The 22,332-nt window shown below is 37.2% G+C and overlaps 1 protein-coding gene, 1 non-coding gene and 1 pseudogene across 2 annotated transcripts; 1 reads left to right on the forward strand and 2 right to left on the reverse strand.

The window, feature by feature from the left end:
- Positions 1-75: 75 nt before the first annotated feature.
- On the reverse strand, positions 76-8,120 carry LOC127153381 (elongation factor 2-like; annotated as a pseudogene).
- Positions 2,158-2,222, reverse strand: LOC127154251 (small nucleolar RNA SNORD37). Its single transcript, XR_007825466.1, has one exon. It is a non-coding gene; the product is annotated as a small nucleolar RNA SNORD37 (small nucleolar RNA).
- Positions 8,121-12,259: 4,139 nt separating the features above from the next.
- creb3l3a (cAMP responsive element binding protein 3-like 3a) lies at positions 12,260-21,250 on the forward strand. Its single transcript, XM_051095496.1, has 10 exons — positions 12,260-12,412; positions 12,671-12,784; positions 14,533-14,767; positions 14,969-15,102; positions 15,267-15,377; positions 15,467-15,573; positions 15,797-15,865; positions 15,950-16,034; positions 17,706-17,802; positions 19,827-21,250. Exons 1-10 carry the CDS (start codon positions 12,392-12,394, stop codon positions 20,114-20,116), a joined length of 1,263 nt encoding a protein of 420 aa, XP_050951453.1. The 5' UTR covers positions 12,260-12,391; the 3' UTR covers positions 20,117-21,250.
- Positions 21,251-22,332: the final 1,082 nt, after the last annotated feature.

The following is a 22,332-nucleotide window of genomic DNA, read 5'->3' on the forward strand; positions in this document are numbered from 1 at the left end:
GCACAAGTGGAAAAAATAAAAACAGGAGGGATGGAACTACTTAGCACACACACAAAAAAAAGCAGAAACATTACATTGCTGATCAAGTTTGATTTATATTTCACGCTTACAAAACATGAGTCTTCAAGAAGTATACATTTCTTACTTTGACATAAATTGTTAATATCATCTGATATTGCATTAAACACAGAATACCCATGTGTATTAGTATACAGGTTATGTACATAGTGCAATTCATTACACTTGACTCCGAAAAGTCACCATTTGCCTGTTGGTTCATGAGACAGATGAGAGGTGGCATCTTAAAGCAATGGTCAAGTTTTGATTTTACTGTTTGAATTAATGTAAACAATCTCCTGTAGTGTTCTTGCCTGGTCCCTTTTTATGAGGGAGGAAGATAAGTGCAACACTATAAGCAAATCTACAATTTGTCCAAGTAGTTGTCTAAAGCTGGAATGCCTTCTTTGAGCCCCTTGCGCTTTTGAGTGTCAACCACAATCTGGGCAGGCTTGGGGTCTCCAGGAAGGATCTGCCATTGGTCACACACTGTGGGAAAGCTTGACCAGATGTGTTGGAGCAATGGTCAGCAGTGAAACCTGTGTAAGGATACAAGTTTAGGCCTTGCAACTTAAAATACACTAAAGGGAGAAGACAACAAAAGGTTTTTTGATTCACTCACCAAATGATTAATTGACAGGCAAGTAGGCTGACCACAAACATGGGTGTTCCTATAACCTGGGACTCCTCAAATACAAGTCCATGCTTGCTGTTCAGTACACCATAGATGCCACTGACTCTGGGCACTGTAAGTGGATGACATAAAGTTAAAAGTATGGTAGAAAACACCAACTGTAGTTGCACAGATGACTGCTTGCCTACCTCAATGTCAACCAGGTACATAGGCTCAAAAAGCCTGAGCTCAGCTGTGAGCCGACAGGCGTAAAGGAATGATCTGACCACCACCATGGTGGATGGCGTCAATGTGCAGGGTCAAATCATGAAGGTCGAAGCGAAGGCCATGTATGTTCTCCTTGCACAAGACTCCCTAAAAAGTACAAACACTTTTAGAAACAGCTCCAAGACACAAAAATCAACTAAATCGGGGTGCCCAAACCCAGTACTGAAGTTGTCCTGCAGAGTTTAGCTCCAACCCCAATAAGACACACCTGAATGACATAATCAAGTGCTTACTAGGCATACTAGAAACTTCCTGGCAGGTGTGTTGAAGCAAGTTGGAGCTAAACTCTACAGGACACCAGCCCTCCATGACTGAGTTTGGGCACCCCTGAACTAATCCAAGGGTGCCCAGTCTTGCTCCTGGTGGGCCACCTTCTTGCAGAATTCAGCTCCAACCCCAACCTCAATTAAACACACCAGCTTCAAGGCCTTCATAAAGGTTTTCAAGACTCGAAAGTTCCAGGAAGGTTTACAGGAGCAAAACTCTTCAAGAAGGTGGCCTTCACACCTGAACAAGCTAATCCATATCTTCAAGATCATTAGAAAGCTACTAGCAGGTGTGTTTGATTAGGGTTAGAGCTAAACTCTGCAGGACAGTGGTCTCCAGGACTGAAGTTGTCCAGCCCTACCTTAGAGGAACAGGAGAGGACACTCTAGGTCAGGGGCACCCAAACTCAGTCCTGGAGGGCTGGTGTCCCACACAGTTTAGCTCCAACATGCCTCAACATACCTACTGGGATGTTTCTAGTATGCCTAGTAAGAGCTTGATTAGCTGGTTCAGGTGTGTCTAATTTGAGTTGGAGCTAAATTTTGCAGTCCAGAAAAGCAATTCCTAGCTCCATTCATGTATATTCCAAGACCTACAACATACCCATGGCAGCCTCGTCATCTCTAGGTCCTTCATAAAGCAGCTCACAACGGTACTTCTGAGCAGCAACTAGTGAGGGCAGGTGAATGGTGATCATCTGAACCAAAGCTTCTCCTGCTGGCAGCCAGCGGCGCATCACAGCCTTCAGCAGGGGCTTGCCCTCCTTGTCCTCAGGATCTAATTTGATGTCCAGTTTTTCCAATCAGCTTAGCGGTTTCCTCCTCCTTGAAGTTCATGATGGCATCAAATATCTACATAGTGGGAAAAGTTATAGCTTCGTAAAATATCCATATGCACAAGGCAATTACAAGGCAAGTAATTGACAACGGCCATATCAGACTCAATTTTTCATCAAGGTAATCAGGTCAAAGTGAAGAAATTTTAAATCATCATTAATGGCTTGGAAAGCAACTATAATATTATCACTCATAGTGCAGATTACTTACTTTGAAGAGGGGGTCCAGGATGAGTTGGGCAAAAGTCCTAGGGAGCTTTTTCTCCTAGGCAGAAGTCACCGTGCCCAGGGGAGTCGATCAGGTTGTAGAGGAAGCCTGAGCCATCTCTGCACTGCTTAATGAAGGCCAAATCATTATCAGTGAACACCATCGCCTGCGAGTTGATGGTGATGCAACAATCCTGCTCGTCCTTCCTCACATCTGTGAAGCGGATTTCTCTGGCACGGGCTGAGGCGATGCTACCAGCTTTGACACTAGAGAGACTGTCAAAGTGGACTTGCCGTGATCGACGTGCGTAATAACAGACATGTTATGGATATTGGACTTCTTGTCCATGATGGCACGAATCTGGTCTACTGTGAAATCCACCTGGAGGAAAAGCAGGACATTCAAAATAATATACTTAAAATACGCTTCACCTAAATGTGCACTCAGTGCCAAAAAAACAATGGTTTTAGACTATAGAGTGTTTTCACAACACATCAACTGGCCATATCAATGGCACTGAACATAAACAATGCCACTGAACCGAATGAAACTCACATATTTTGCTGATTATTACTGCTGAAAATGGTCAGATATGGTCATGTTTTGGGCTGTACTAATTGGTCGGATTGGGAAAAACATTGAGTACTATAGACAAATCAAGTAGAAGAGTGGGGGGGAAAAAAAAAAAACAAAAACAAAAAACCTGCATTTGTTCAAACTGAACCAGGATTTCCAGGGCAAGAATCTTGACAACATTCGTGTTTGTTCTGTTCATTAGACATTAGTTACGCTAATGTCTTAAGTAATACTGCTCGTACGCATCTCTACCACCTATTAACTTTAGTTTGTCAAATTATTGTGCTTTTTCCTGCTTACGGAGTCCTTCTCTATGATTTAGCAGCTTCCACAAGTTTTTTCTGTGGTTTACAAGCAGAAATTACCAGTACACCCAAAGTTCTGGTTTGTTTTAGTAAAATGTACATTGTGTTTTAGTTCAATGACTAGTAACACTAAGAGCTCATGTAGTCATGTGATCTCAAAATGGCAGCACCCATGAGGGGGCATGAAAAATTAAACTCTACAGCATTGATAAAGTAATATACAGTAATCCTGTTATGTTACTGTACATTTAAATATATCTTAGTCTCGTTAACGTGTTCAAAATTTTATTTGCAAAAACAAACAACTGCAAAACAATGTGCAAAGGCAAATATTACAAAAACTGTCTTGTTTACACAACATGTGAGAATCAATACAGCTGACAATAGACTTTAACCCTTTCATGCATGCATTATGGAAAACATTATCTAGATTTTTTTATGATTCTTTTTATTATTTTAATATGACGCTAAAATTGAAATCCTGAAAATTCAGTTTTATTAAAAAAATATTTACCTGACATCATGGAACAAAGGAGAAAAATGGGACATAAAGCCACAGCTGACAATATGTAATAATGTGTTTTTTTAATGGCATGTTATGCTATTTATATCAGTTCAGTTATTAAAAACAATAATATTACAATATAATAACAATAAAACACATATTGTAGGAAGTGGAACAATAACAGTAGTTACATATATGCAGAAACCTATTAGCAATATAGGCAAATCATAAAATCAAATCAAAAATTGCTGATATTAAGATCTTATTATATTTTCATCCTTATCTTACTTCCACTGTCCTCTGGGATATTCTCTATTATTCTGTACTAACTCCTTGAGCTGTGCTGTACTTGATTGGCAGGCAAAATGCAAATCTGTCTCCATATGTATGTGTAAAGTGGCCATTTAATGTTATAATAATACATTTTATGTTGATATATTTGTTATAATAAAATATAATTTATAGCATCTTTGGAAAAAATTGAACAGATATACTAGCAGATTACAGAAATCAGACTTTATGGAATTTGACTCCACTGTTGAATGACGTCCACATACTTGGACAGTTGGTTTTTGTTGAATAAAAACTACATTTTGCTCAAATATTTTAGTTTATAAAATACTGACATATCACTCTAAATGGAGTTAAATAACTGTCCACAAATGTGGACACCATGCATGAAAGGCTTAATAAATTAAGGGTAACCAGGCCAGGCAGCACAATGGGTAAAAAGCAAAGTATAAAGTGCACCATGACATCTGTTTATCATTTCACTGCAAACAATGTATTAAAAATGATGATCAATTCATCTAACATGTCACACAAACTTCTAGACTAGGTAGAATTTAATTCATATACTGGTCAGGGTTTCAGAAGTGTCTTGTACAGCATCCTCACTACTAAATCAAATTCACCAACTCTAAACCTTTAAATCGTGATAAAAATTCAAACTTTAGAAGATTATTAACGCATAGTGTAAACACCATCATCTACGACTTACCATTTTGCCCGATGTTTTTGGATTCGTTTAATGCTGAACTCCGTTTTACACCACACAACACGCTGAGAAACAGGCGGGTAAAAGACCGAGGAGTTCAACTCTCATGAATATATATCAAGCACGCAGCGACGTATTGTACGTGATGACGTCGAGCCACGACTCCCATTTAAAGGTGTAGTATGCTGATTGCTGTCTGAGGAATGACAGAAAATGTTGTGAGCTGGGTATACGATAACATATAATTTAATAACAGTAAATAGGCACATGAAATTATACAAAATGAAAGAATCTGATAATTTAAACTTATTCCCTTCATATCGATTCAGAATCAAATAGACATTCAACCAGCAGGTGGCGCCTCATTACTAAATTCACAAAGATTCTGCTACAACCTCTCTAAAGACTTTCAAACTTTGATTTACACACTCTCAATCACTTAATAAGTCTCTCATGCGGTTGTGATTGGATAGCAAGGAACTGTGGGGGAAATTTAATACTAACGGTGATGGGATGGGGTGTATATTTAACAGATAATGCACCATTAGTAGCCTGTTATTAACGGTGATACTGTTTCTGTGTTTTGGCTGGAATTAATCAAAGCCTCAATGTGCATATCCACCCTATCTGCCCTAAATAGTATTGAAATTTACTAGTATCACATAGGATTTAGGGTGGATTGTATGCACATTGGGACGCAGGGTAAATCTACTTTGCTTTATCAGGTTAGGCCATATTGAATTTAACGTGAATGTAAACGAGGCTCTTTCATAACTGTTTTATGAAGGTTTTGCCTGCTTAAAATTCTTCAGAAAGACGTTTTGTCAGCTATACCTTCGGTATGCTGTTGAAAAACAGTATGCAGTAAGTGCACAACCAGTCAAAAGTTTTTGAACAGTAAGATTTTCAGCTGAAGCCTGCATTTTTTTGATCCAAAGTACAGCAAAAACAGTACAATATTTTTCCTGTTTAAAATAACTGCTTTCTATTTGAATATATTTAAAAATGTAATTTATTCCTGTGAATTCAACGCTGAATTTTCAGCATCATTACTCCAGTCTTTAGTCACATGATCCTTTAGAAATTATTCTAATATGGTGATTTGCTGTGTAAGAAACATTTTCTATTATTATTATTATCAATATTTAAAACAGTTGAGTACACATTTTTTTTCAAGATGATGAATAGAAAGATCTAAAGATCATTTATCTGAAATAAAAAGCTTTTATAACATTATACACTATATTATATTATAAAAGCTTGGGGTCAGTTATTTTTATTTATTTTATTTTATTTGGAAAGAAATGATAGAAATTAATACCTGTATTTAGCTATGACGCTTTAAATTGATTAAAAGTAATGATAAAGACATTTATAATGTTACAAAAGAGTTCCATTTCAGATAAATGCTCTTCTTTTGAACTTTTTATTCATTAGAGAAATCTGAAAAAATTCTTCTCAGCTGTTTTTATCAGAATAATACTAATAATGTTTTCTGAGCAGCAAATCAGAATATTAGAAGGATTTATGAAGGATCATGTGACTGGAGTAATGATGCTAAAAATTCAGCTTTGAAATCAGGAATAAATTACATTTTGAAATATATTCAAATAGAAAACAGATATTTTCAATAGTATAAATATTGAAAAATTTTACTGTTTTTGCTGTATTTGGGATAAAATAAATGCAGCCTTGATGAGCAGAAGACTTCTTTTGACAAAAAAAAAAAAATACTGTTCAAAAACTGTTGACTGGTAGTGTATGTCTTGTCAAATCAAACATGCAGGAGGGAGTTTTTTGTCGTGACAGGAAAAACACAAAACATTTATCTTGAAATCTACCTTTGACATATTTGCGAAAGGTCAGTATCTGTTCGGGTCTAATGGAGTACGTGTAAGAAAAGAAAACCTTCATTACATTGATGGAATTTATGAAAATGTTTGAAAACTTCAAAATAAAGATTAAGCTTATATTTCACTTACAGTGACTCCTTTTTGAAAATAGTGTAAACATTTTTTGAAAATGTATACAATTTGTACAGTACTGTGCAAAAGTCTTAGGCCACTAGTATTTTCATCAGCTAAAACATGGTTTAAAGTCAGTTAAAGTCTGTCTGTTGCTGTAGTGTGTCAGTAGGAAATATCAGTTTACATTTCTAAACATTCATTTTGCCATTAATTATAATAATCCAGTGAGATTTTTGTATGGAGCACAGGCTGTTGTCAGACTCCTTGTGCAAACAGAGATCTGATCTCTCCATCATTCAATCCAGTCTGTCTTAAGAAACAGAAAAAACGGAGAACAGACTAAATCCAGAAGAACTGTGGCAACATCTCCAAGATGCTTTAAGAGACCTACACCTACAAAGCTACAGTACTGTTAACATTTTTAGGCAGTTAGGCACATAAAATGAGGATGCTGTCAAAAACAATGTCATAAATAGATTTTCTTTATGAATTAACTTCTATTAACTAAAATAAATAAGCATTTGATGTGACCATCCTTTGCGTTTAAAGTAGCTTTTGCCCTAGGTGCACTTATGCAGAGTTTTTCTGGTAGCTTTGCAGATAGGTTATTTGAAACATCTTGGAGATGTTGAAACAGTTCTTCTGGATTTAGTCTGTCTCAGTTTTTCTGTGTCTTCATGTCACTCCAGAGACAGATGTCTGTGTGGAGCACTGGCTGTTGTCAGACCGCCTGTGCAAACAAAAATCTCACTAGATTATTACAATTAATGGCAAACAGAATGTTTGGAAATGTAAACGGATGTTTCCTACTGACACACTACAGCAAAAATTAGAAATAACTCACTTTAAACCATTTTTTAGCTGGTGAAAATACTAGTGGCTTAAGACTTTTGCACAGTACTGTATAAAAACATTTCTAAGAACTTTACAAACTGAAATTTTAAAAGATTTCACCTTCGTATAATCATAGACATCCTTATTCATCAATGACCTTTTATTCTCAGGGAGTTTAATGCCCCTCAAACATCACTGTAGAACTGGTCCTGCCTGCAAGATTGGCATTCAGTGGCACTTCTGTAACCCGCCAAAGCTTGCAGATAAACAGTACGTTACAACTGGATTGAATATGTAATTCAGCACATTGCATGCTTTGGCTCAGGTCATGCATTTGCTTTGAAGCCAAGGGCATAAGAGCAGCTTGATGCATGCACTCAACTATAATGACAGATTTTGCACTTCAGAGCGAGAATGTGTCATTTCTAAACACTTCGTGCTCTATTTTTGTTTGTCTTGCAGGCTATTCTACAGGTTCGTAGGGCCAGTGCATCCAGATGGCTACAGTGCCCACGCGGATTGCATGTGAAGTAGAGAAAAAAAGTATACAGTTGCATTTGTGCTCTTACCGTCTGCGCGACAACAATCTTCACTGTTGTTAAGAGGTGTGCGAGAGGAAGAAGAGACTGCAAACACGCCAAGGTCATGGGTTCACTGAATGCAACCATTTTAACCGAACCGAGAACAGACGGTTTTTGACAGTGACACAATAGGACACCATCAGTCTGAGATGAAATCAAAGTGACAGAAAAGAGCAACTTGGTCAGGCGCATGAGCCTTCAAACCGTCTGAGTGGCACAAAAGTATCAGTCAATAAATGAAGTGAGCTGAAAATATCTATTTTTTTCAGTCGGCGCATTTATGGCATGATGGTTGCTGCCGCTGATTCTTAGTTAAGTACTTTTAAGTGTCACTGGCTATAAAGCGATCATGATTTTAACCCCAAGGAATAACAGTCAATTTTATTACGGTTACTTCTTTTAAATTAAAACATCATTGATGACGTATGCAGCCTGAATGGTCATGTGACATGCGTTTTCGGTTGTGTAGTGTAGACTGAGATCGCTTCACAAACGCAGTGAAAACGTCAGTGTAGATGAGGATTGTTTTCCTTTTAAAACCCCGTTTTAAAACGCATTAGTGTAAACAGGGCCTCAGAAACTATGTCCATCCACACTACACAACTGAAAACGCACATCACATGACCATTCATAATGAGCATGATGTTATTGTTTATATGGGATCTTAAAGGATATGCAGAGCGTATGTGGGCAGTCATGCCATCGTTTTCAGATATCTCCATTTTGGTTCGTTTACACTGAAATGCAACCCCAAAGTTTTCTAACTAAAACAGAGTCTGCAGCATTTTCGAAAGTCTCAGTTTTTGAGGGTTGAAAATGCCAGAGTAGTGTAAACGACAGGCGTAACCGTAGCAAAAGTTATGCCTGTTAAAACAGAAATGCACTAATATAAATGTAGCCTGAAATGCAACCTTAGAGTTTTCAAACTAAAACTGGGTCTACAGCATTTTTGAAAGTCTCTGTTTTTGAGGTTTGAAAATGCCGGAGTTATGTAAACGACAGGCATAACCATAGCAAAAGTTATGCGTTTTAAAACGAAAATGCATTAGCGTAAACATAGCCTCAGGCCCCGTTTACATTAGAGCAAATGTGGGCAGCCACACCATCGTTTTCAAAAGTTTCCATTTTAGTCCGTTTACACTGAAATACAACACTGGAATTTTCAAACTAAAACGGGGTCTGCAACGTTTTGAAGTCTCAAAAACTGCCGAGCAGTGTAAACGACAGGCATAAACGTAACAAAAGTTATATAACATAGACTTAGGCCCTGTTTACATTAGTGTGTTTTTGTTTTAAAACAGCATTTTAAAATGAAAACGATCCTTGTCTACACTGGCGTTTTCACTGCGTTTCAGAAACAATCTCTGTTCCACACTACTCATCCGAAAATGCATGTCACATGACCATTCATAATGATGTTATTGTTTAGACCGTCATCAAGGATATGCAGAGCGAATGTGGGCAGCCATGCCATCGTTTTCAAAAATCTCTGTTTTAGTCTGTTTACACTGAAACACAACCACGGAGTTTACAAACTAAAACAGGTTCTGAAGCGTTTTTGAAAGTCTCTGTTTTGAGTGTTGAAAACAGCCATGCCATTTTTGTTTTAAAACAGCGTTTTAAAATGTAAATGATTCAAAAGTCTCAGTTTTAGTCTGTTTAAACTGAAACACATCAAAAGTCTCAGTTTTAGTCTGTTTAAACTGAAACACATCACCGAAATTTGCACCGGGGTCCACAGCGTTTTCAAGTCTCGAAAACGCCAGAGTAGTGTAAACGACAGGCGTAACTGTATCAAAAGTTATGCATTTTAAATCTAAAACACACTAGTGTAAACGTAGCCTTAGGGTTTTATATTACATTACAACTAAAAAAAATGTGTTAAGTTTTGCTAACATTCCAATTAAGTTACGAAAACGTAATTTTTGAATGTTCTCAGTGTGCAGTTTTTCAATGTTCTCAATATTCAAAATGTCATGTTTTCTTCAAAATGTTAAAGTTTTTTTTAGTTATGCAATTTCATTTGATCATGTTGCAAACATTATAAGAATGTTTTTTGAATGTTCTGAAACAAGTAGTAACATTTAAAAAATGTTAGACGAACATCCAACTGAAACGTTTCGAAAAAAAAAAAACATTCCATAAACGAAGTATAAATAATGTTTTGAGAACAGTATTAATGATCACATTTCTTTGAACGAACATTGTATTAACATTACTCTCAAAACGTTCCTAAACGTGTCATGTTCCAAACCTGTACGACCTTTGTTCATTTTCGGAACACAAATTAAGATATTTTTGATGAAATCCAGGAGCTTTCTGACCTTGCATAAACAGCAACACAACTGACACGTTCAAGGCCCAGAAGGGTAATAAGGACATCGTTTAAATAGTCCATGTGACATCAGTGGTTCAACCGGAATTTTACGCAGCAGTGAGAATACTTTTTGTGCACAAAGTAAACAAAAATAACTTTATTTAACAGTTTCTTCGCTTCCTAATTAATGACAGAATGTCATTTTATTGTATAAATTTAAGTTCAGTAACTTAAAATGTTGTGTAAAATGTGGAAAAAGTGTTACTTGTAAAGCAGCAAAGGTGTCCTTGCCCGAGTGATTAGGGCTTAATAGAAACGGTGCGGAAAAATCTGTGCATCACATTCGAAGCCTCGTAATTTGCCATTGATTTTTATCTAACTGTGATGTTTCAGAATGGCTTTCGCCTGTGTAAACAATGCTTTTATAAGAAAAAGACATTGACTTATTGAAGAAGAGGGGAAAACATACAGGAAAACCATCCGTCCTTCAGTTTTCCTTCAAACTTTCCCCGAAATTGACACTCCATGTAGGAATTCCGCCGTCTAATTATGTCTCTTGTGGAGAGGTACGTGAGTGCTCTGTAAAACACCGGCTGGTGCTTTGAACCGTGTGCGTGACGCTGCTAACTTTGATGGTGAGTAAGCGCAGTGGACATAACTTAAATCCGACGGTGCCATTAATGCCTGTTTAAAGTTTCCCTGCATACAAATGACACTCTGCCTTAATTGATGACTGAATTTTCGCTTGCTAACTAAGTGTAAGCAAAGATACGCCTCTGGTAAATTTCAACGAAGCCTGATGCACGATAGATCTACCCTGAGAATGAGAAATGATTTTTTAAAGCTGCAGTCTACACAATAGATGATTTCTCGTAAATCACGATAGCTTTCGAAGTTGGATGGGCCTGTTCAGCTTCAAACTTTTGTGTGGCAGGTGATGAAATAAGAGTAGATGGAGATATACTTGCTTTAAGAGAAGACACACTGTGCCTGATGAGCTGATAGTTGTTCCTGCGTGACTCAAAGCCGCTCTGACGTCAAGAACAGGTTCAGAAATGGATTTTAAAAATTCAGTCGTACACAACAGTCAAATCTCGTCAACACAGACAAGCAGTAGGCTAAGGTAGGCAAAGTCTAATTGTAAAAATAACAGATGGCAACAGATCCTTACCATTCAAAAATACAATAAATAATAGTCTGGTGAAGTCTGAGAAGCAGTTTGACTAATAACAGAATTATGGTTCATTCAAATTATTAAAAACTAAATAAAAATGAGTCAAAAGTATTTTACATATATGCATATATACATGATTCAAAACAGCCCAGATGTCAAGAAACAGATCTTTACCATTCAAAAACAATAAATAAATAAAAATAAATCCAAAATGTAAAAATAGTAATACTGATTCTAATGTTTATAATGTGTTTCTGTATTATCAGAACTGTGTGAAAGGTCAAATTACCTCAGACAGAGAAAATACGATCTTTGAACTGGCTCTGCATCATGTGTTTTCCCATAACAAATGCCTGAAACTACTTGTGAGCGCACTGAAACACTAAAGTAACTTCCAGGGAAGTGCAGTACACTCTTGGGGGACAATATGTGCAAAAATAATAACTTCTAGTAGTAAATGGGAAAAAAAACAAGGTTTCACCATTATATTTTAGATGTGAGGTTGCTCTTTTGATGCACTTTACCTGATATGACTTTAGTTTTACTACATGGAGTCGATTTTATGAATGCTATAGATTTTTACTTTATATAGTCTACTGCAGAAGTGGAAATATGTTTGGTTGAAATACAAACTGCACTGTTTCTCCAGGGTGTTCCTATGTTTTTTTTTTATCTTACATCCCAAGAACAGCCAATCAAATGGAGCCCTGAGGATGATGACCTGATTGTTGCGTTGGAGTTCGAACTTTGTCCTGGGTGAGCAGAGGGACACAGACTAAGTACGGATAGACAGATATTTTTGTTTTGTCCCATTTTTTGGCCTTTTTTCAAGGATATTTTAGACTGCGTTACCCCTGGGTCACGACAATGGAGCACTATTCGGACCAGGTAGGTCCTAATGTTTTGAATTGTACTGGTTTTGCATGAGAAATTAGTATTTAACGTAGCCTATGTTATCTAGCCTGTCTGTGTAATATCTCATACAGAGCAAAGTTCAGAAAAATGGAAAAATTATCTTTTCCGTCTTCTTGTTTCAACATTTGCATTCAACTGTTTTGGAGCTTTGCTCCATTTTCTGTCTTGTATTTTCCATTGAATCCCACTGGGAACAAATGATACGTACAGCAAATATTTTCACTATCTCAGGGTGGTGAAGGGTTAGAACTCCTCGATTTGCTCTTTGATAAGAATGACGGCATCTTACGGCATGAGACTATGGGACCACAAAGCGATCAGCTTTGGCCAGTTCAAGATCCTCAAGTAAGTCTGGCTCCTTCCAAGTTTCTTCAGTTCTTCTGATGTTAACATATCAAAAGGGAAAATTCACCCATAAATGAAAATGATCATTTACTTACCCTCATGTCATTACAAATCTTTTTGACTTTGTTCCTTGTGCAAAACACAAAAGAAGATATTCTAAAGAAAGTTTTTGTCCATATCATAGGGATTTCGCACTGCAAATAAATGTTGTTTACACACAGTCTACAAGAGAAAATAATAGTTGAATTTAAAATATAAAAATGACCCTGTTCAAAAGCTTACATACACTTGATTCTTAATACTGTGTTGTTACCTGAATGATCCACAGCTGTTTTTTTTTTTAGTGACAGTTGTTCATGAGTCCCAGACAGTTAAACTACCTGCTGTTCTTCAGAAAAATCCTTAAAGTCCCAAAAATTCTTTGATTTTCCAGCATTTTTGTTTATTTGAACCCTTTCCAACAATGACTATATGACTTTAAAATCCATCTTTTCACACTGAGGACAACTGAGGGACTCATATTCAACTATTACAAAAGGTTCAAAAGCTCACTGATGCTCCAGAAGCAGGGGGTGAAAACTTTTGAACAGAATAAAGATGTGTACATTTTTCTTATTTTGCCTAAATATCATATTTTTTTTTTTCATTTAGTACTGCCCTTAAGAAGCTACAGAAGACACTTACATGTTTTCCAGACAACATAAAAATAAGTTAAAATTACCCTGATCTTCAAATTCAAAAAGTTTTCACCCCCCGGCTCTTAATGCATCGAGTTTCCTTCTGACGCAACATTGACCGTTTGAAGCTTCTGTAATAGTTTAGTGCCTCAGTTGTCCTCAGTGTGAAAAGATGGATCTGAAAATTATACAGTCATTGCTGGAAAGGGTTCAAATACACAAAAATGCTGAAAAACCAAAGAATTTGTGGGACCTGAAGGATTTTACTGAAGAACAGCAGCAGGTAAACTGTTCAGGACAAACAGAGTTGCCAGTTTTTCAAAACAAAACCTGCCCAATTTCTACTCAAAACTAACCCAAAAGTAGCATAATTGCATTACGAGGGAGGTTCCTCAGTAAAAATTGCGTTACAAGGGGTAAAATAAATGTTTTTTGGTGGCGTTCCTCTGGTAAAATTAGCATTCCAGGGGCTAAATATTACATTAAAAACAACCCGCGGCAACAGTATGAAAGTAGCCCAATTCTGCGGGAAAACCATGCACTTGGCAACACTGAGGACAAACAAGGAACTCATAAACAACTATCACTAAACAAACAAACAAATAAACAGCTGTGGATCATTCAGGTAACAACACACTTAAGAATTAAGTATATGTAAACCTTTCAAAAAGGGTCATTTTTATAAACTCTATTTTTTTCTCTTGTGAAATATCTTATTCAGGTCAGTACTAAATAAAAAATAACACACATTTTGTATGACCCCTCTTATTTTGATAAAATAATTAACATTTTTTGCAAGGTGTATGTAAACTTTTGACCTCAACTGTATATCATATATCATCAATGATATACAATATGATATGAATCCCACGACACAACCAAAACAGCTCCGATCACGGCATCCTCAATTCACCAGTTGGTGATATCTGTAAATGCTGCAAATAAAGATGTCGCAGTTTCCAAAATTTGGACACCATTGACTTTCATTGAATGGACAAAAACATTTCTTCGAAATTCTTCAGAATATCATCGGGTTCCATTTCAATATCTCACCATATTTTTAATCACCAGATGATGATGCCTGCCCAGGGTAATGAGGACTTCTTCAACGCACTTTTAGGTGGGTACGACTCTGTTTCCGGCTCTCCAGTTTGGTCGCCCTCTCCCAGCGACAGTGGAATTAGCGAAGATCCTCATTCGGATCACATTGACAGCCCGCCGCCAACCGCAAGCCCTACTATGGAGCCTCACGTGGTTGCATCCCAAGCGCGACACAATCTCGACACCAACTTCCCATTTAATTTCAGTGAGTATCAGGTATTCATAAACCAAACCTTCCTGGTAACTCAAGACTCTGTAAACACAGATGATTAGCCTCCCACTTATTGATTCCCTGCATCGTGTGCTGTTTCGCTACACGTCCTGAGGATAAGCCCCAATTCCTGAGCTTTGTGAATCTCTCCACACGCAAACAAAGAAGGATAAATAGTATTATCTGTTGCTGCAGATGGCTGGGAGACTGGCTTCTTCCCAGAGAGGGCTGGAGGGATGCAGCGCACATCTGAAACGCCACAGGCACAACCGACCACTGGATTCCCCCTAACTGTCAAGGACCTGCTGCTATCTGGCACACCAGAGCCTGTGAGTATGCACTCAGGCGTGAAGCTAGGTAAAACACACAAGGCAGAATAGGGAAAAGGTGAACCTGAGCGGGGATGAAAGGTGAACTCGATAGGTTTCTGACCATCCGAGCACATAGAGACGTTGATTGGATTTGTTACTTTCATGTCCGTTTGATATTCTAGGCCACAAAGGTGACCCAGCAGTCGTACCAGGAGCTGGTTCTCACAGAGGATGAGAAACGACTACTTGTCAAGGAAGGAGTGACTCTGCCAAATCAGTTCCCGCTCACCAAGGTACGGTCAGGTGGCAGTTACACCACAATAGTAGAGCCCAGCCGATTGTCTTTGTAGCTCAGTGTTTCTGCTTCCCTCCCGTGATCAAGTACGAGGAAAGGATTCTGAAGAAAATCCGCCGAAAGATCCGCAACAAGCAGTCGGCCCAAGAGAGCAGGAAGAAGAAGAAAGAATACATCGATGGCTTGGAGAGCAGGTATCGACTGTTGCGATCAAACAAATGAAGCACAAGCGGAAGCTACGTGCGTCGAGTAAAAATCATAATCTGAGTTGATGAAATTTGCAGCTACTGAACACAAACTGCCCTGGCAATATACCAGGTGGAAGTTCACCGCTGTGTCTCAGAGTGAACTTGAGAGTGGATTTGATTACGACCTGTTTTCTTTTACATGATTCTTATGGGAAATCTGTTTTTGTAGGATGGCGGCGTGCAGCGCGCACAACCAGGAGCTGCAGAGGAAAGTCTTCCAGCTGGAGAAATGCAACATGTGAGGGAATCATTTACTTGGTAATCTTCACAGTCCATACAGGCTCATGAAATTGAACTTTTTACCCCGCTTCCTTCATTTCAGCTCCCTGATGGAACAACTGCGTCGGCTGCAGGCGCTAGTCATGAATGGATCCAACAAACCGGCCCAGACTGGGACCTGCATTCTGGTGAGGGTTAAAAGAAGTGATATTAGCACATGAAAGATCCAGGCATGCAGTAATCATGCTTTGGGCATTTAAAATCACACATACATACACATTTTCTTTGGCACTTGCCGCTGTTTTTTCTTAGCGCAAGTCGATGTGTTTTCACCACAAACATCTTTAAATCAACACAAAACCAAAACGGACTCAGAACATGTTCTTGGTCTTTTTTGAATGATTTATCAGTACATGTTTTACCTAAGAAACAGAAAAGTAAAAAAGAAAATTTTTGCATCTTGTCAAACTTTTTTAACTGTTCCTGTGCTAGTATATATATATATATATATATATATTCAATATATATATATATATATATTCATACAGACCAATTTATACTGCGTAAGAAAAATAAGGAGCATGTTTGCAAAATGATTATTCTTTAATGAGTTAAACTGGATTACAATGAATTATTGAAGAATGGTCTGGAAAACATTATCTATGCCTTTAGATGTATAACCCATAAGAGAAACATTTTCAATTTAAATCAATTATTCACAGATTCATAAATATTGTTCCAAAGCATTTTAACAAAAAACAAATGCCTTACACCCACCTTAAGCAATCCAAATTCTGTGCCAAGAAAAATTCCCTTGAAAGATGCAAAACAAAAACAAACCGTACACTGTAAGGAGGGAAAGATGAAACAAGACTCATTTAGATTTATTAACATTCCAAGATTTTTCTCCATACAGTGGTGGCTAATGGGTTGAAGGTCCAAACTGCAGTTTCAGTGGACCTTCGAAGGGCTCTACTCGATCCCAGTTGAGAAATAAGGGTCTTATCTAAGGAAACGATTGATAATTTTTAAAAGAAAAATACAAATTTATATACTTTTTAACCACAAATGCTCATCTTGCACCAGCTCGACTACGCAATCACGCACGCGTGGCTTAGGCGGAAGTACGGACCCAGTGTTTACAAATGCGAACATGTAAAGAAAGTCAAATGCCCTTTACATAAAAAAAGGTAAAACAACGATGTTGGGTGATTTTGAAGTTGGAGGAGACAATAAGATAGAGTTTTTCCACCTTATCCCTAGCTTGGTAACCCAGAAAAAGAACAAACCGCGTGTGACTTTTCCAACATAATTACGTAATGCATTGAAGAGCTAGTGCTAGATGAACATTTGTGGTTAAAAAGTATATACATTTTTATTTTTTAAGAAAATGAGAGATAGTTTCACTAGATAAGACCCTTATTCCTCGGCTGGGATCATGTAGAGCCTTTGAAGCTGCATTGAAACGGCAAATTGGACCTTCAACCCGTTGATCACCATTTAAGTCCACAATATGGAGAAACATCATGGAATGTTTTTCTCAAAAAACGGAATTTCTTTTTGACTGAAGAAAGAAAAACATCTTGGATGACATGGGGGTGAGTAAATTATCAGGAAATTTTCATTCTGGAAGTGAACTTTATAAGCACAAGACTTTAACTGACAAATGCTCTTAAAGCCATCACCAATGTTCCTCACCATGAAGGAGGCTGGGGAACTAAATTATCACGTAACAAGGAACTCCAATCTACAACTACTTGAGAACATACATCAAAAGCGGCTGTTACTTCAATGTTGTGCTTCACTAATGGCCTTCCGTGCTGCTACGCTCAAGCCTTCCATCTGCTTCTGTCCCTCAGGTGCTGCTTCTGTCTTTCACCTTGATTCTGCTGCCCAATCTGAAGCCCTTCACAGATACCAAGGTCAGCCAACATGAAGACTTCAGCCCACTGAGAGGTGAGTTTTCTGGCTGAAACATCTTTTCTATCCAGTCCTTGAGGGGGAAAACCCATTAGAACTATTTTATATCCTCTCGTAGCAAACTTGAGGAAAATGTCATGCTTGAAGAACAAGGAGTTCTTGAATCTGTGTAATGTATCATATGGTTGACAAGCCATTAGGCTTGGAATGAAACCTTGTGACAGTTATTGGAAGTAGTGAGAGAGGTAGCGACGACTGGAAGAATGGCAAACAGCTTAGTCATGTTTCCTACACGTTGAATCAACGGCGTGGAAGAAAAGCTGTAATTTGTCCTCATCAAACAGCTGTCAGTGTTTCTGAAGGGAATCAATTCTTATTCTGCAGGCTAAGCGTAGGTCATGGTTAAAGTTTGGCACACTTGGTCACAGTCTTGTTCGATTAAGGTCCTGTTGAGCACCGCAGCTCTTTTGAAGTGGATGGTTGAAGTTTAGAAAGAAAAGAACAAGGGGAAAACGAGTCACAGCGTGACCTGTCTGTGTTTATTTCCTCCGCAGACATAAAATAGCTAGAAATTCACATTCTACTACCTGAAGCTAGTCAAAACCAAGGTCAAGAGTTTGATTATGAGGGACTGACAATATGTACAGTCAAACCAAAATTTATTCAGACACCTTTAAAATTTCTCACTTTCTCACAGTTTAGAAAATGCTAATAAAATGTGACAAGAACTCAAGAGTTAAACTGTTTTAGCACAAATTCATCTTGATAATGTCAGATAACTTTGATATAAAGGTCAGACAACTGTTAGTATGACAATATTTACATAACTATCAATACTTTGTTCACCAGTTACCAAGCAATGCGTAATTTTGTTCACTCTGTGGTGTAAAAGGGTCGCATTTCCAATTTAAAAAAAAACGCTTAAGCAAAACATGGTCAGGTCAAAGTGTCTGAATTATTTTTGGTACCAAATGGTGTCTAAACCATTTTTGGTTTGATTGTATATATTAAAAAGAGTTTTTGTATTATGGGTGTTTCCTAAACTTAGAGCGCTTTTATGTCATAAAGGTTTAGTAAAAACAGATTTCAATTTTCTAGTCTATGAAGGTCACAAAAACAAAAGTTTAATCATGCTGTTGTAAATTATTTTTTGCAAATTTTCAAATGCCATTTATGTACACATTTTTAACCCTTGTCAAATTTCCAAAATGTGAATACAATCTGTCATAAAACTACACAGAAAAATATTATAATCTTAATAAATATTGAAATAACAGTTAACTTTGTGTAAAATGTTTTCTATCATTTACAACCACTTTTTTTTTAAGTTGACTATAATGTCAGTAAAATGCTTAAGATAAAATATGAGACATCATGTATGAAGAAACTAAAGAGAAATTAAGTTAAATATCATTTGTGAACATAATATTTTCAGTCCGCATCATTTCCAATGAGCAAATGAAGCAAAACGTGTGAAAATACTATTTTTGTGTAGCCTATTTAAACTGCTATCTCAGAAATTAGCCTTAGCAAGTCAAAGGGAGTTTGTTATTTTATTTACAAAAACAAAATGTTTACAACGTAATTTCCTATATGAAAATTAACCACGGTTTTACTACAGTTAAAACCAAAAAAACACCATGGTAGCCACAAATAAACCATGTTTTTTTTTTATACTAATTATAGTTTAATCATGGTATTTGTAGTACAACTGTGGTTATACAAATGGTAGTGGTTACTACACTTTTACTGTAACAAAACCATGGTAATTTTCGTTAGAGTTACGTTACAAAATCTAATTAAACGCAAAATGCAATGTGGTGTTGTTTTGGAAATTACACTGTGGCGGGAATTTGATTAAAACGATGACGGAATCCTTTCGTGATCTGTGCATAGATTTACAGTTATTCATTACTTAAACTAATGAGAGTCTACATCTATATTCTAAACGTCTAAAAGTGCAAAAATATCAAGTAGCGTTTAAGAAAGATAGCACAGACATACGTTTCACAAGATGTTGTTTGAAGTCACTTTCTTACATTTTCCTTAACCCCTTTCAGTTCATTCTTCCCGCGTGCTGCGCGCCCTCGAGCATCCGTTCTCCGTGTCAGAAGACTCCAAAATGCTCCCGCGCTTCTCTGAGGATAAAAGTATGGCGGAGATAGCATCGCTTCTGGGAAGACTTCACAGGAGACCGGAATTCACCAATTACGACCCTGAATCTCACAACCACAGTTTAGACCAGCATGACGACCATCACCATGGAGACCCCATCACTGGGCATGTAGCGACAGTGACCTTGAATCCACGACGTGGCTCAAGGCGGAGTCCTCATGCTGATGATATTTGAAGGGCAGAAGGGGATTTACCCGGGGATTTGTCAAAACTCCTTCAACAGCGCTTTTGAAGACGGGAGCCAGCTAACAGATTGCTGGAAGCTCTTCTTTCTGCTGAAGTAATTTTTAAGAGATACAGAAAGCTGCTTATTTATATATTATCAAACTTTGGATGAAATAACAAGTCCAATTTTATCTGTTGATTTGGAATGCTGCAAATGCATTTTCTCTCATTTTTAAGCTTGCCAGAAGCGCATAATATTTCTTTTTTCCTAAAAATGCAGTGGGGTCCAAACGAAAATGTGTTTTTTTTTAAAACGAGGCATAATTATTTTTGCTAGAATAACTGGCCGACTGAACACTATCGCGCTTGTTACAAGGCTACAGGCTATAAAATACTGATATTAATTAATTTCATAAACTTACCTGTATATTATCTTAAAATCTCCGCTTTGAAGAAATAGTCCACTACAACGTACAAAACAATCGGACTAGCAACGAGACGAATGCTGAAACAATATTCCTACGATATTAATAATGCTCTGAGATAAAAAAGCTGAGGTATTTTTTTACTACAATCGATAACTGAGACGCAAGATGGCGACAGCTGCGTTTGTCAATTAACCATGGCTTTACTATAGTAAAAGTGTGGAAAAGTGTATTTTTTTTTAGCGTACTGATTTGTATAACCTCAGTTTTACAACAAATACCTTGTTTAAACAATGGTTAGTGTAGCAAAACTGTGGTTTAACTATAGTAACTGTGTTTTTATGGTTATATTGGTTGTAAAACCATTGTTAATTTTCGTAAGAGGCGCGAGAAAAAGTAGCGCCGGTTTCATTTAAGCAGATGAGCGGAGTGATACACAGCGGTGCCATAGAAAATATCAGGCCCCTGGATGACGAATCAGAATCAATTCCAGAGCGTTGTGGAATAAAATCTACATAAAAATATTGTCATAATTTGAGTGACAATAATAATAATAATATGATCTTATAAATCTGACCGTTAATATGATCTTATAAATCTGACCGCGTTAGTACAAATTAATTAAAGAGGTCAGGTTTAAAATGTTAAATATTTTATAGCTATTTAACTTTTTTCATATTACAGGTTATTAAATATCATGAAAAAAAAAAAAAAAAAAATCCCAGATGTGGCATCACACTTTTGGACTCCACTGTATATCACTAGAAGTTTGAACCATCTGCTCTGCCCATGTTTTTGCACTACAGCTGAGGTGAATAATAATACAAAATCCGCTCATTCCAATTCATGAATTTTACATTTTGAATCCTTCAGCAAGTTTGTCCTAAAGTGCTGCTTTGTGTTTGTCCCCTCTTTGAAGACCGTTTTGCTTTATGGGTATTAATCTGAAGGCTGAGGTAATTTTTTATGGACTAAGAACAAGTTAGTGTGCGTAAATTGCTTTTGATAACAAATGTGCTTTTTCAATAAAACTCTGTGTTGAATTGCCTTTCAGCCTATTTTAGGGGGTTGCTTTGTTGCTGCTTTTTCCAATAAATGTTCTAAAGTACGTCTTATGAAATGGACAACTCTCTGTCTTCAACGCCGGGTCGACGTCAACGCATAAATGCCTTTCAGCACAATTTGGATGTCACGAGAGACAGAATGAGGCCAGAGCAGATGAGAAGAACAGGTGAACAATCTCAGTTAAAAAAATGAAAATAAATAAAGCATCCAGTTTTTATGTGACTAGACCACTTATCAATGTAAAGTCAAATATGAAAGCAGTAGTTTGTGTAGAATTCTATAATATACAAACAAATCAATATGTAAATGTCAACTTGTTTTTTTCTTTGACAATTTAGTGTCTGTAAAGTGAATAACCTTCAGTGCTCAGAAATGAGAAAACAGTGTAGGAGGTACTTCAAGTCACTTTCAGTTACAAAAACTTAGAAAAAAATAGTATAGATTATGCATAATTTTTCTATAGTGCTCAGTAATAATATTCAAATGTAACAGGTTCAGCAGGTTTCTGACTATTTTTCAGGAAGGTTTCCATCTTATTCAGTGCCTCTTTAATCACACAGAGAGATAAACTCAAATCTTTCATCCACAGGACTGTGGTGTGTCTCTTCTCTTTGACGTCTCCCTTGGGCCCCTAGCCTCAAGGTCTGCACGTCTATCACACCTGTCAGAGAGACGCTTTTTTTACTTGATTAATCTGGTGCTGATTTGATGCACGAAGTTTGTACAAATAAATTTC

Source organism: Labeo rohita, chromosome 22, assembly GCF_022985175.1.
Source record: "Labeo rohita strain BAU-BD-2019 chromosome 22, IGBB_LRoh.1.0, whole genome shotgun sequence".
NCBI classification, from domain to species: Eukaryota; Metazoa; Chordata; class Actinopteri; order Cypriniformes; family Cyprinidae; genus Labeo; species Labeo rohita.

Excerpts from the sequence above, each read along its gene's own strand:
- creb3l3a (XM_051095496.1), top strand. The coding sequence starts at position 12,392 with ATGGAGCACTATTCGGACCAG. Across the intron at positions 12,413-12,670 it reads TGGAGCACTATTCGGACCAG|GGTGGTGAAGGGTTAGAACT; the intron begins GTAGGTCCTAAT and ends TCACTATCTCAG. Across the intron at positions 17,803-19,826 it reads AGACTTCAGCCCACTGAGAG|TTCATTCTTCCCGCGTGCTG; the intron begins GTGAGTTTTCTG and ends AACCCCTTTCAG.